This window comes from Atta colombica, unplaced genomic scaffold, assembly GCF_001594045.1.
Source record: "Atta colombica isolate Treedump-2 unplaced genomic scaffold, Acol1.0 scaffold174, whole genome shotgun sequence".
Taxonomy (NCBI): domain Eukaryota; kingdom Metazoa; phylum Arthropoda; class Insecta; order Hymenoptera; family Formicidae; genus Atta; species Atta colombica.
Window position 1 is genome coordinate 257795 of NW_017259265.1, and position 12336 is coordinate 270130.

The window sequence follows — 12336 nt, forward strand, 5'->3', positions numbered from 1 at the left end:
TATTCCTTTCTTTAGAGCATTTTTTTTAATTTCACAGAATATATTTTAGACGCTTAAAGAGAGATTTTTACATCATAATTTTGATTGTCTTACTTGATATTATCAGTAAGAAACTGAAATCATAACATAATATTAATATAACATAAAGGCATGTAAAGCTGTGTTCAGATTCTTCACCGGATGGGTGATCACTGGGTAAGTAGGCGGAGCTTAGCGAAAAATATCGGAGTGATTTGGGAATCTAAACGCATTCTAAGATAAGAGTGCATCAATTACAGCAAATAATAACGTAAATATATCAGTCACGTAAATATATTTAATATGAATAATTATATATAACTAAACGTATATAATAACGTATATAATGATAAAAGATATAAAATAAATATCTTACAGTATCTAAGTCCCGACCTGTAAAACTTAATAGATGATTAAATACTTGGCCTCCTTTGAGTTATGGTTTATACTGATTATAACACACAGACATAACTTGAAATTTAAATTTTCGTATAAATGCACGCCAAACATAGGATAGCACAGGAAGTTTTTAATGCGCCACTACTACCCATATCACCCGACTCAAGAGTGGTTTTTTATCTTCCCGGAATAGAGTAGGCATCTGAACATTTCACCTAAGCGCCCAATAAAGGCACTCAAAAGGAATCTGAACGTTTTCTAAGTGTCTGGGTACACCCGGGTGGAGAATCTGAACGCAGCCTAACAAAGTAGTTATGGGAAAATTACTCCTACTCCTTCTATTTTTTCTGACTTCTGCGGCGTAAATCACAGCGTGGCGTATTTGCCGGAATTACGTATATAGTTTTTCTTGTATATTATTATTTATAACATAGAATTTGATTATAACATTATTTATAACATAGAATTATATTATTTATAACAGAATTTTCATTATATTTTGACTTCTGAAAAATTGAAATGTTAGAATCATTCAAGACTCGGAATTGTCTATTATGTAAATAAATTAGGTGCTCGCAGCATGATTAATTAATTATTTTGTGAATTTATTAAAGCTTCATGGCGCCTTTGAGGTGAGTTGTTCACATTTCTATAATAATTTTCTATAATAATTGTTCTTTTATTATATATTTTTATAAAATGTAAATATTTCTGTGGTCTTAGATTGCACAGATCATAAACATTTATTATAAATATTATGAAATATTTATTGTAAATGTTATAGTAAATACTATACTACTATAACATAGTAGTATTAGTATTAGTAGTACAATACTAATACTAATACTAATATAATACTAAATACTATACTATAAAAATACTTAACATACAGACATATTATAATCCAAGTAAAAAATACTTATTATATATATTTATCATAATTCTGTGTTGTTCAGAAGAATAAATAATAAAGCTATAAATAAATAATAAAGCTATTTACACAAATTAATATTTATGCGCATCCATTTCCGCACTAACTCTTAATCTTGACCTTAACTTTAACTTTATTATTAATTTATTTACTATTAATTAACATATTGAAAGAACACATTGACGTTTATATAAAGAGATTTTTTATTATAAAGTTATTTTTCATGTGCAACTCAAACAATACTATAGTGATACTGTGAACATCAAAGTAATAATTGATAGAATTAGTAAAAAAAGTAACATAAAATACATATAGGATTGTTTTAAATTGTCCGAGTATAAATAAAAACCATGGGTGATAAAGAAAATAGATCATGGAATGATATTATTTCCGGTGAAGAAATCATTATTTCTGGTATTGCTGGTAGATTTCCTAATTCGGATAATATGAATCAGTTACGAGAAAATTTATTCAATAAAATTGATCTTGTAAGAGATCATAGCCGATGGGAAATAGGTATTAAATTATATTTATTGTTATATATTATATTTATATTATATTGTTATATATTACTTTTATATTTATATTCATGCCTGATTTTACATTCAGTTAAGAATATGCTTTTTATCTGTAGTAAAACGTAATTACATATTTATATGTTAACAATTGTATACCTCAATTTTTTAATTTTATATAAAATTTTATATAAAAAGATAAATAAATGAAATAAAATTCTAATGTAAATACATCTATTTTTAGAACATGCTGAGTTTTCATATCGTACGGGTACTGTTAATAATGTAAACAAATTTGACGCGGATTTTTTTGGATTATCTTTCGAGCAAGCACACACACTTATACCCGAAACAAGAATGTTACTGGAACATTCTTATGAAGCAATTATCGATGCAGGAATAAATCCAAAGCAATTACGAGGAAAAGATACTGCTGTGATCATAGGAATATCTATTATTGATGCACAAAAGAAATTCCTATATGAAGATTATCAGGTAAAAAAAATTATTGAGCAATTTTTGAGAAAATCGGATAAAATAGGTTTTTTTAACTGCTTAAAGCTTTTGTTACGTGATATATGTATATATGTCACATTTTAAATAATGTGTGAGCACATGCCTCTCTAAAAATTTTTTTCATTAAAGTTTTTTCACATGGAAGTTTTTATAAAAGTGAGCACCCACTCTACTTTGAAATTAAATATCTTTGATTTGAATTATTGTAGAAAGACGAATCAAAAATGGTTTTAAAGAAAAAATTAAGCGTTTTTATTATATTATCTGAGTTTATAAATAAACGCTCAAAGTTTGCAATGCAAAACAATTCAAAAATCAGTGGCCAAATAACGAGCAATATAAGATTTTGTTAAATTTAATATAAATTTAACATATATCAATGTAATTATCAATATATAAATTATAATATAAATGTTTCGGCTATACAGAGCTTTTCTCAGTATAAATAAATTAACATATTTCTTTAGCTTTACAACTATTTTAAATTGAAGAAAAATCTTGTCAATTATTGATGATAAATATTGATGAACCATCTCATTCAGATTTTCAAAAGATATCCAAATTAAAAATGCAAAATCAATTAATCGTTTAACGGTGAAAATTACATTTAGTTCCATAATGTAAGAATTTCTTCAATTGATTTATCTAGATCAAGATATATATATATATATATATAAATTCGTAGGGATTTCTAATTCTAAAAATACAATCAATACTCAAATAATGATGCGACAACGATTTCCTCAAAAGTTTTAATAAAAAATGTAACAACAATATTCGTTTAGTTTCCCAGCAAACGAGAATGGATTAAAATGAAATGAAATTTTTTTCTATCCGAATGTGTATTTTAAATAGCGAATACTTTTTTTGGACTTAATTCAATTGGATGCAATTAGATTGAAAAACTGCATTTTCTATTCAAAATTTAACAATATTATCAATGTTTATGTGTTGTTTGTGTTGCACAGAAAAAGCTAATATTATTTTTAGATTGAAAGGCATAAAGATACACTCCATGCAATTCCTATAAATGAATAAAAATGCATTTAGGATTGAAAAGCATTCATTTTAACATCCGTGAATCAATATTTCTGAAAATCTGAATCCGTTTCAATCCATTTCAATCCATTCTTTCAATCATTTGCTGAATTTAACAATGATGATATATAACGTTATATTTAACGGTCCATGGATGATCGAGAATATATAAGCCTACAATTATAACTGGTAGGTGAAAAAAAAAAGTTTTCTATTTGTTATTATTTGTGGACTTTTCTTTTCATTCGTTCAAACTGTATTTTAAAGAGATTTCTCTTAATATGTCTAAATAAAAAGCATTAAGTAATTCAATTGTCTTTAATTCAATTAATATCGCTTTTTTATTCTTTTATATGAATTATTTCTACAATAGTATTAATCTTTTGTGATAATTATATTCAATATCTAAAATTTTTCCAATCAAAATTATGATTATGTTTTATTTTATGTTTTTATTTTATTCAGAAATTATTAAATGTTTTGAAGAGTCTAATTTTAAATTATTAATGTATTCCTTTTCTCTTGTTTTCAATTGTTTTTTTTTGATTGGCCTACATATGTAGCATCGCAATTTTTACAATTAATTTTATATATTACATGATTTTTCCGAAAAGTTCTGTAACATCTTTTTTGTACCTTGATAAACTTGTTTAAACTTGTTTCAATTGTTAATCGATCTGAACCCAAAAATAGTTATCGTTTGTTTATTAATTAAGATAACTCCAGTATACGTCCTATCAAAAATTTAATTTATTAAGTATTATTTACTATGTTTAAAATAAACGAACTATATCAGTAAAAATTTTGTATTGTCTACTATTATGAAAAAAATATTGGAAATCCAAAACATTTATATTTCGTATTAAAAAATAAACTTTTTTAAAGCCTTGTATTTTTGTCATATATTCCATAGGGATGGGATATATGACTACTCAGGGGGAGGGAGGGATACGGCTCATGAAAAATTTACAAATAATATAAATAAGTTATAAAATGACACAATAAAATGCAATAAAATGCGTTTATAAAGTTTTATAAGGAATAAGAATGATAAATATGAAGTAATAAATAATAATTACAATCTTTCCACATGTATTACAAATGTTATGAGGTACATATTTCATGTAATGCGTTTATTGCATTTAGTGCAATTCAATCTGCCTACTTTGTATACATTGGGCAAATCCCACCCGCTAAAAATGCTGTATATCTCAAACAGGTGGAATAGATAAGACAAAAAACTAAACAAAGAATATAAGAGCAAAATATTTTGTTATACAACATGCTTTACTATTCCTCTACATTTATTACTTCATGAAATAATCATTAAATCTTTTGAACGTCCTACAGTAATACATCGTACAGTAACATCGTATTATGTAGATAGTTTTATGTAGATTATAATTTATGATGGAGCTATTCAACACAATGATCAAATATATTCAACTCACAATAATTTCATTAATATTAACAGTGAGAAACTGAAATCATAATACAATACTAAATTAATATGTAACAAAGTAGTTGCGGGAAAATTACCACCTTCTATTTTTTTTGCGACATAAATCCCAACGCGGCGTATTTACTAGAATTACCCTACAATTTGGATTGGAAAACACAAAAATTTTAGATATTGAATATAATTATGACAAAAGGTTATACTATTAGAAATGATTCATATAAAAGAACAAAAAAACGATACTAATCGAATTAAAGACATTAAATTACTTAATGCTTTTTATTTCGACATATTAAGAGAAATCTCTTAAAAATACAATTAATTTGAACGAATGAAAAGAAAACAACACAAGTAATAACAAATAGAAAAAAAACCTTGTGTTCTCCCATCAGTTATAATTGTGGGCTTATATATTCTTGATCATCCGTGGAAATTATTAGACATAATGTTATATATCATCATTGTTAAAACTAAACGAATATTGTTGTTACATATTTTTTTATATAATTTATAAAAACCTTTGAGGAAATCGTTGTCGTATCATTATTTGAGTATTGGTTGTATTAAAATTAAGTTTTTTAAAACTAGAAACGAATTATATATCTTGATTTATAGATAAATAAATCTATAGATATAAATAAATCAATGAAGAAATTCTTACATTATGGAACTGAATGTAATTCTCGCCGTTAAATATGAGTAATTGGTTTTGCATTTTTAATTTGGACATCTTTTGAAGATCTGACACCTGATTCACCAGTTATCATCAATAATTGACATGGGATTTTTCTTTAATTTAAAATAGTTGTAAAGCAAAAGAAATGTATTAACTTATTTATACTGAGGAAGGGCTCTGTGTAGCCATTTATATTATAATTTATATATTGATAATTATATTGATATGTTAAATTTATATTAAATATATTAATAAAACACCTTATATTGCTCATTATTTATTTGATCGGTGATTTTTGGATTATCTGAATTTAAAATATTAATAATTGTTATTAATATTAATATTAATGTTAATTCTTATTATTATTAATATTAATTATTTTTATTATTATTAACAATGTAAATGTTAAATTAATTTCTTTATAAAAAACTATTTATGAAATATCAAATATGAAAATCATTTATGACAGTTTGAAAAAAATATAGTCGGATTCTTTATTAAATTGTATTCAAAATACACTTTTTTATGGAATTTTGTAGAATGAAGGTTCAAAGAAGTTTTAAAAAAAATTAATAATCACTGCAAGGCGTTGCGCGCGTGTATTCGTTCGGCTACTCCGCATGATACAATTGATTATCTTCGATACCAAGTGAATTATAGCAAACAAAAATTTTATATTTCATTTAATTTTAGAAATAATAGTCTTTATATTGTTAGGGATTTATTCTGTGTACAAGTACAATAAAAAAAGATTATTGAATTCATTATTTCTATTATTACGAAAATTGTATCAATCGTTAATGTTTTGCAATTTAGTTAGATGGTTTGAACATTATCGGATGTAGCAAAGCTACAATAGCAAATATGATTTCATATTGCTTGGATCTAAAAGGACCATCTTATACCGTCGATACAGCATGCAGTTCTAGTCTTTACGCCTTGGCTCTTGGTTACTATTATATTATGTCGGGAAAATGCGAAGATGCAATAATTGGAACCGCAAATCTATGTTTTCATTCAATTATAAATCTGCAATTCACTCGTCTTGGTATTTTTATATATTATGATATATTTATTTATTAATCTTAATATTTTTATTAAAACTTATTGACTATTGATATAATAAGCATTTAAAGGATGGCATTTCTCTCATTCATAAAAAATAAATGAAATTCAACTGCTTAATCTCGATAAAATGTTTGTAATAAGATATTTCACAAAATAAAATATTATTTTATCAAGGATGAAACTGATATTAAAATTTTTTTAATATAGGGTAATTTAACAATAAATAAGAAATATATATATTAAAAATACATTATGCATAATATACTTTGCATACTATATTTTGTAGGTATTTTGTCACCCGATGGTTGTTGCAGACCTTTCGATTCCGCTGGAAACGGTTATTCACGTAGCGAAACCGTAGCAGTAATATACCTTCAAAAGGCGAAAAATGCAAAGAGGATTTATGCCATATGTCCTCATATAAAATTAAATTGCGATGGTTACAAAAAAGAAGGCATAACATATCCATCGATGCATATGCAAAGTACTTTATTAACGGAATTTTACAATGAATGCGGAATATCAACATCTTGCTTGGATTACATTGAAGCACATGGTACCGGTACCAAAGCTGGCGATTTTCAGGAAGTAAACGCTATCTATAATGTTTTGTGTAAAAATAGAAAAACTCCATTAATGATTGGCTCTGTAAAATCTAATCTTGGGCATGCTGAACCTGCGAGTGCTTTTATTCAAATCATTAAGGTAAAACAAGTATCTGCTTAAAACTTCTGATTTAAAAACCAATTAGGAAAATTGGAATCGGTTTTAATTGAATTAATGCATCGGAAATTTTTGATATTTTCCTATTCATTTTTTTAATCGGAATCGAAGCAGACACAAAATAGGACTTTATTGGCATATACTCATATATTGTTAGATGTAACGGGAAAAACGCCACGAAATTTTTTCCACACCTAATAATACCAAGAAAGCATTAAACAAGAATTAATAAGATATTTTACATTTTCTTCGAATAGGATTTAATAAGATATTTCATATTTCCTTCGAATAGGATTTAATAGGTTTTTATAGGATTGCAACAATGCTGCAACATTGCATATTGCAGCAATATTGCAACGATATTACTACATGTTCTATGTTATACAGAATGATTGATTATTTACATTTGATTGACAGAATATTTACATTTAGATGAAGAATTAAGAATTAATCATATTAAATAATTTTACAATAATTAGAAACATTCTTATTCTGAACGCAAGGAAGAATTGAAAGGATTAAGAATTGAATATTGCGTGCGCGCGCGCGCGTGTGTGTTTGTGTGTATACATGTTTATCTTTTAATAAATTTTAATATAAATAAATCGCTAATGCCAAATCCAATGGAGATAATTTTATGAAATAAATGCATGAATTTAATATATATTTATTATTGTGTAGAAAATTTAGTATTAATTAACTTTTATGACTTTTTGAGTGACTTTACAAATATAAGAATTGTTAGATTATTGATTAAATTATAATTTGATAATATTCTTGAGGCTTCCATGGGTGCTTCCTATATTAAAGATTATACGTATCGCGGGTTTCCTCCGTGTCCAGATCCATTCTTGAAATGCTAACGTTTCGTGAATCTTGCAGTCCACTTCAGTAGAGCGAGAAGCAGCAGTGATGCGAATTCTAATCCACTTGCAGCACGGTTAATAGCATGAAGAGAGCATAAGAAGATACGATAAGTCCATATCTGTATACACTTGCCCGTTGTATGTTCGTCTATGTTCTCTTCAGGGTAGTAACCATGCTGCAAGCGGGTTGGAATTCACATCACTGAACAGCAGCCTGATATTAAGCTGTTTTTCCAAGCTATTCCTTTTATGCTACTTATTGGAATAGTGAGGGAAAAGAAGAGAATTGTGGATGGGAGGGGGAGAGATGGGAGAAATTAGTTAGTCTTCAATAACCGGGAGAATAGTTTTATTTATGTTGTAACCATTATCTTTACTTAAATTGTTAGGATATTTTTGTATCTCTATGGCTTTTCTACTTTCTTGGAAAATATGATGTAATATTGGCTATTGTGATCGTTTTATCAAACAGTTTGATGTCCTGTTTCGATGTTGTGTTCTGATAATGCCAATTGCATGACATGTTTTAGCCTGACATCACGTTGATGTTCTTTTATCCGTAGGTTGATCATTCTCCCGGTTTCTCTATACTGTATACTTGCCCGCAGAAACAAGGTATTTTGTATATTCCTGCGAAGTTGAGTGGAGGTCTTTGATCTTTAAGATTTCTTAAGATTTGTCCTATCTTTTTGGGTGATTTAAAGACAGTTCGGATATTGTGTTTGTTTAATATTTTATCCATTAATTTATTCATTGCGAAAATATCAATTTCTCACTTATTCTGATCCATATGCAAATTGACTTTTTATATTTACTAATTTATATTTGGTTCTTATTAGATTAAGAATGTGTGATTTCTATATAATATATATAATAGATAAAAATCTATTGATATTTAATCATATGATGATTGGATTTGATTCGGATCGTCAATGCGGATTTCCCACTCAGTCCAATTCGCCGACTGGAGACGTTTGTCGATTACTTCCCATTGTCCAATAAAATCAGATTGATTTTTCATTTCTTAAATCAGTAATATGCCTACACATTCTTATTGAAAGTGCATTAAATGGAAATCCTATTAAAATCTTATTGTTTCCAATTCATTCTCAATAGGCTGTAATTTTGATTTTAATAAATATTATTTATTTCTATTGAATTTCTATCGGGTTTTAATAAATTTAAATAGTTTTCAATCAGAAATTTTAAGCAAAGGTGGCTTCCATTTTTATTTATCATGATAAAATTATTTATATTTTACATAACCACGTACATATATATATATAGGTATACAAACAAAAGATCTAGTTTTTTTTTGTAAAAATTGTTAGATAAGTCACAATATTATATAAATTTGTTAATTTATAAATTAATCTAATTTTTGAAGGCAATAATAGCATTCGAAACCGGATTTGTTCCACCAAATATCAATTATACGTCACCACGAAATGATATATATGCCTTGATGAATGGAAGTATTCGTGTTGTCCAAGAACTAATGCCAATTAAAAATGGTTATATAGCAATCAATTCTTTCGGTTTTGGAGGATCCAACGCTCATACGTTATTAAAGTGGAATCGTAAACAAAAAGTTAATAATGGAGTACCGAATGACGACTTACCTAGACTTGTAATATTATCTGGGCGCACTAAAGAATCAGTGAAATTGTTTTTGAATGATGTTAGTAGACATTTAAAAGCTCATTTGAAATATTAGAGACATTATGTCATAATTTTGATTAAAAAAAATTATTATTATAGATTGCTAATTACCCGATAGACGTAGAATACATTCGTTTATTACATGACATCCATGCAGACAATATAGAAGGTCACCCATGGAGAGGGTACACTATATTGAATACTTTGCAACAAGATTCAATAGAGGAAATTCAAAATTGTGAGCGCATGAAGAGACCAGTTTGGTTTATATTTTCAGCCTTAGGTTCACAATGGCCAGGAATGGGTATATATTTAATATCTTATAATTTACTTTTTAAAAGGATTTAAATAATAAAATAATGTAATTTTTTAATTGAAATTTTATCAGGTCGAAATTTATTAAAATTTCATGTTTTTGCGAAAACGATAAGAAAATGCGATGTTATTTTAAAACCATACAATATAAGCATTACGGACATTTTAACAAATACAGAAGAAAAAATATGCGAAAATGCTTTAAACGCGTTTCTTGGAATCATTGCTATTCAGGTATCATTATATTTCAAAGTTATACATAATAGTATATAATTTATATTATATAACTTTTAAAACTCAATTATATATTATATCTATTAATGAAAAATGTGTACAATATAAATATCTTTTTTATTCTACTATATCAAAATTAGTTTATTACTAGATTTATTTCATTAGATTTTATTATTTTATCAGAAATAAATTTTTTTTGAAATGTAGCAGTTATAATTTTTGGATATATTTACAGATCGGTTTAGTAGAACTCCTAACATCCTTAGGCATTATTCCGGATTACATAATTAGTCATTCCGGTGGTGAACTCGGTTGCGCGTATGCAGATAAATGTCTCACCATCGAACAAACTATTTTAGCAGCATATTTTATTAGTTTGGCATATGCTGAAGGAAAAATAATTCATATCTCAATGGCGATTGTCAATATCGATTACGAGTATCTTAAAAATATATGTCCAGCGGATATTAAAATAGTATGCCGCAATAGCAAGAACAACAGCATCGTGAGTGGACTCACAGAATCCGTACAAAAATTTATTAAAAAATTACAGGTAGAAGTTGGATGGCTCTCATATTTCATAAATGAAATTTTATTTAATAATTTTTTAAATATCAAATCTTTTAATTTAAACCACAATTTGCGAGCTGCATGTGATAAATTTATATTTATTTTTAGTTCCATAATATTTACGTGAAAGAGATCTACTGCAAAAGACCATATCACAATTCTTATCTCGTATCAATGGAAACTCAGCTTTTGTTTAATTTAAATAAAATAATACCACAGCCTAAAAAACGAACTCCAAAATGGATCAGTACTTCCATTCCTCATACTGAATGGCTCACTTCAGGAAAATTATCATCGGCAGACTATCATACACGTAGTATACTAAATACTGTTCTTTTTGAACAAACACTACATCTAATTCCGAATAATGCTATTACTATCGAACTCGCACCATGCGGTGTTCTACAGCATGTATTGAAAGAATCTTTGCATCCAGAAGTGACAAACATTGTATTAACTCAACGAACTGAACAAAATAAAAATGTAATTTTTCAAGGAATTGGAAGGCTCTACAATTGTGGCTTACAGCCGCAAGTTGCGAATTTATATCCACCAGTGGAATATCCAGTTAGCAGAGGAACTGCTATGATTTCTCCATCGATCAGGTACAAGAAATTATTGTAATTGTAATCTAAATATTATCTGTATAGGAATAAGAATAACTAATTATACATATGCATATAGATTGGTCTACTTAATCGAACATTTTGAATATTTCGCTTATTTTTGATGATACAAAAAAATGTTTATACCAGTACTGGCTGTTTAGAGATTTTACTCTTAACGATGTCAGCGCAAGGATTAAAAAATTGTTTAAACATATTAAAATAGCCGGTAATGTCACTAAAACTTGGAACTGTGTAACTTTTCGAATACAAGAAAATGTCGCAAAAAAAATTAATTTTATTTAAACTTGAGGAGCTCTTATTTTAAAAATTTATTTAAAAATATTTAATAGCCGGAAATATTGTTATAATCGATCAGGAATTTTAGTATTCTTCGAGTACTTTAAGATTTTGTCAAAAAAATTGACTTTCTCGAATCTTGCAATGCCACGCGAAGTTAGCATCGCATATTTTTATTTTTTTAAATTTTTGAGTTAACGGAATTATTTATAAAACCAATCAGGAACTGTAGAACTATTGCGGGTGCAAGCAGTTATTTAAAATTTCCGATTTTTAAAGTTGAGGTGCTAATTTCACAGAGATTCCTCTATTTGTCTTTTTTTTTTGTAAGATCGCAGTATTTCATGGAATGGTGTGATCTTACAAAAAAAAAAAAAGAACAGAGGATTTTTGATTTCATCATTGTAATCTTGAATTTGCTTACAAAAGAGAGATATATAT

At 27.0% G+C, this 12336-nt stretch overlaps 1 protein-coding gene across 1 annotated transcript in view; it reads left to right on the forward strand.

Annotated features, from left to right (window-relative positions):
• Window positions 1–1698: 1698 nt before the first annotated feature.
• LOC108686308 (fatty acid synthase-like) overlaps window positions 1699–12336 on the forward strand; it is a 15587-nt gene continuing 4949 nt past the window's right edge. The window contains exons 1-9 of the mRNA XM_018191553.1: window positions 1699–1864; window positions 2108–2358; window positions 6369–6600; window positions 6907–7325; window positions 9597–9890; window positions 9971–10175; window positions 10260–10420; window positions 10656–10973; window positions 11099–11595. Of these exons, the coding sequence (XP_018047042.1) occupies window positions 1699–1864; window positions 2108–2358; window positions 6369–6600; window positions 6907–7325; window positions 9597–9890; window positions 9971–10175; window positions 10260–10420; window positions 10656–10973; window positions 11099–11595 (2543 nt within the window). The remainder of the gene's footprint in view (window positions 1865–2107; window positions 2359–6368; window positions 6601–6906; window positions 7326–9596; window positions 9891–9970; window positions 10176–10259; window positions 10421–10655; window positions 10974–11098; window positions 11596–12336) is intronic.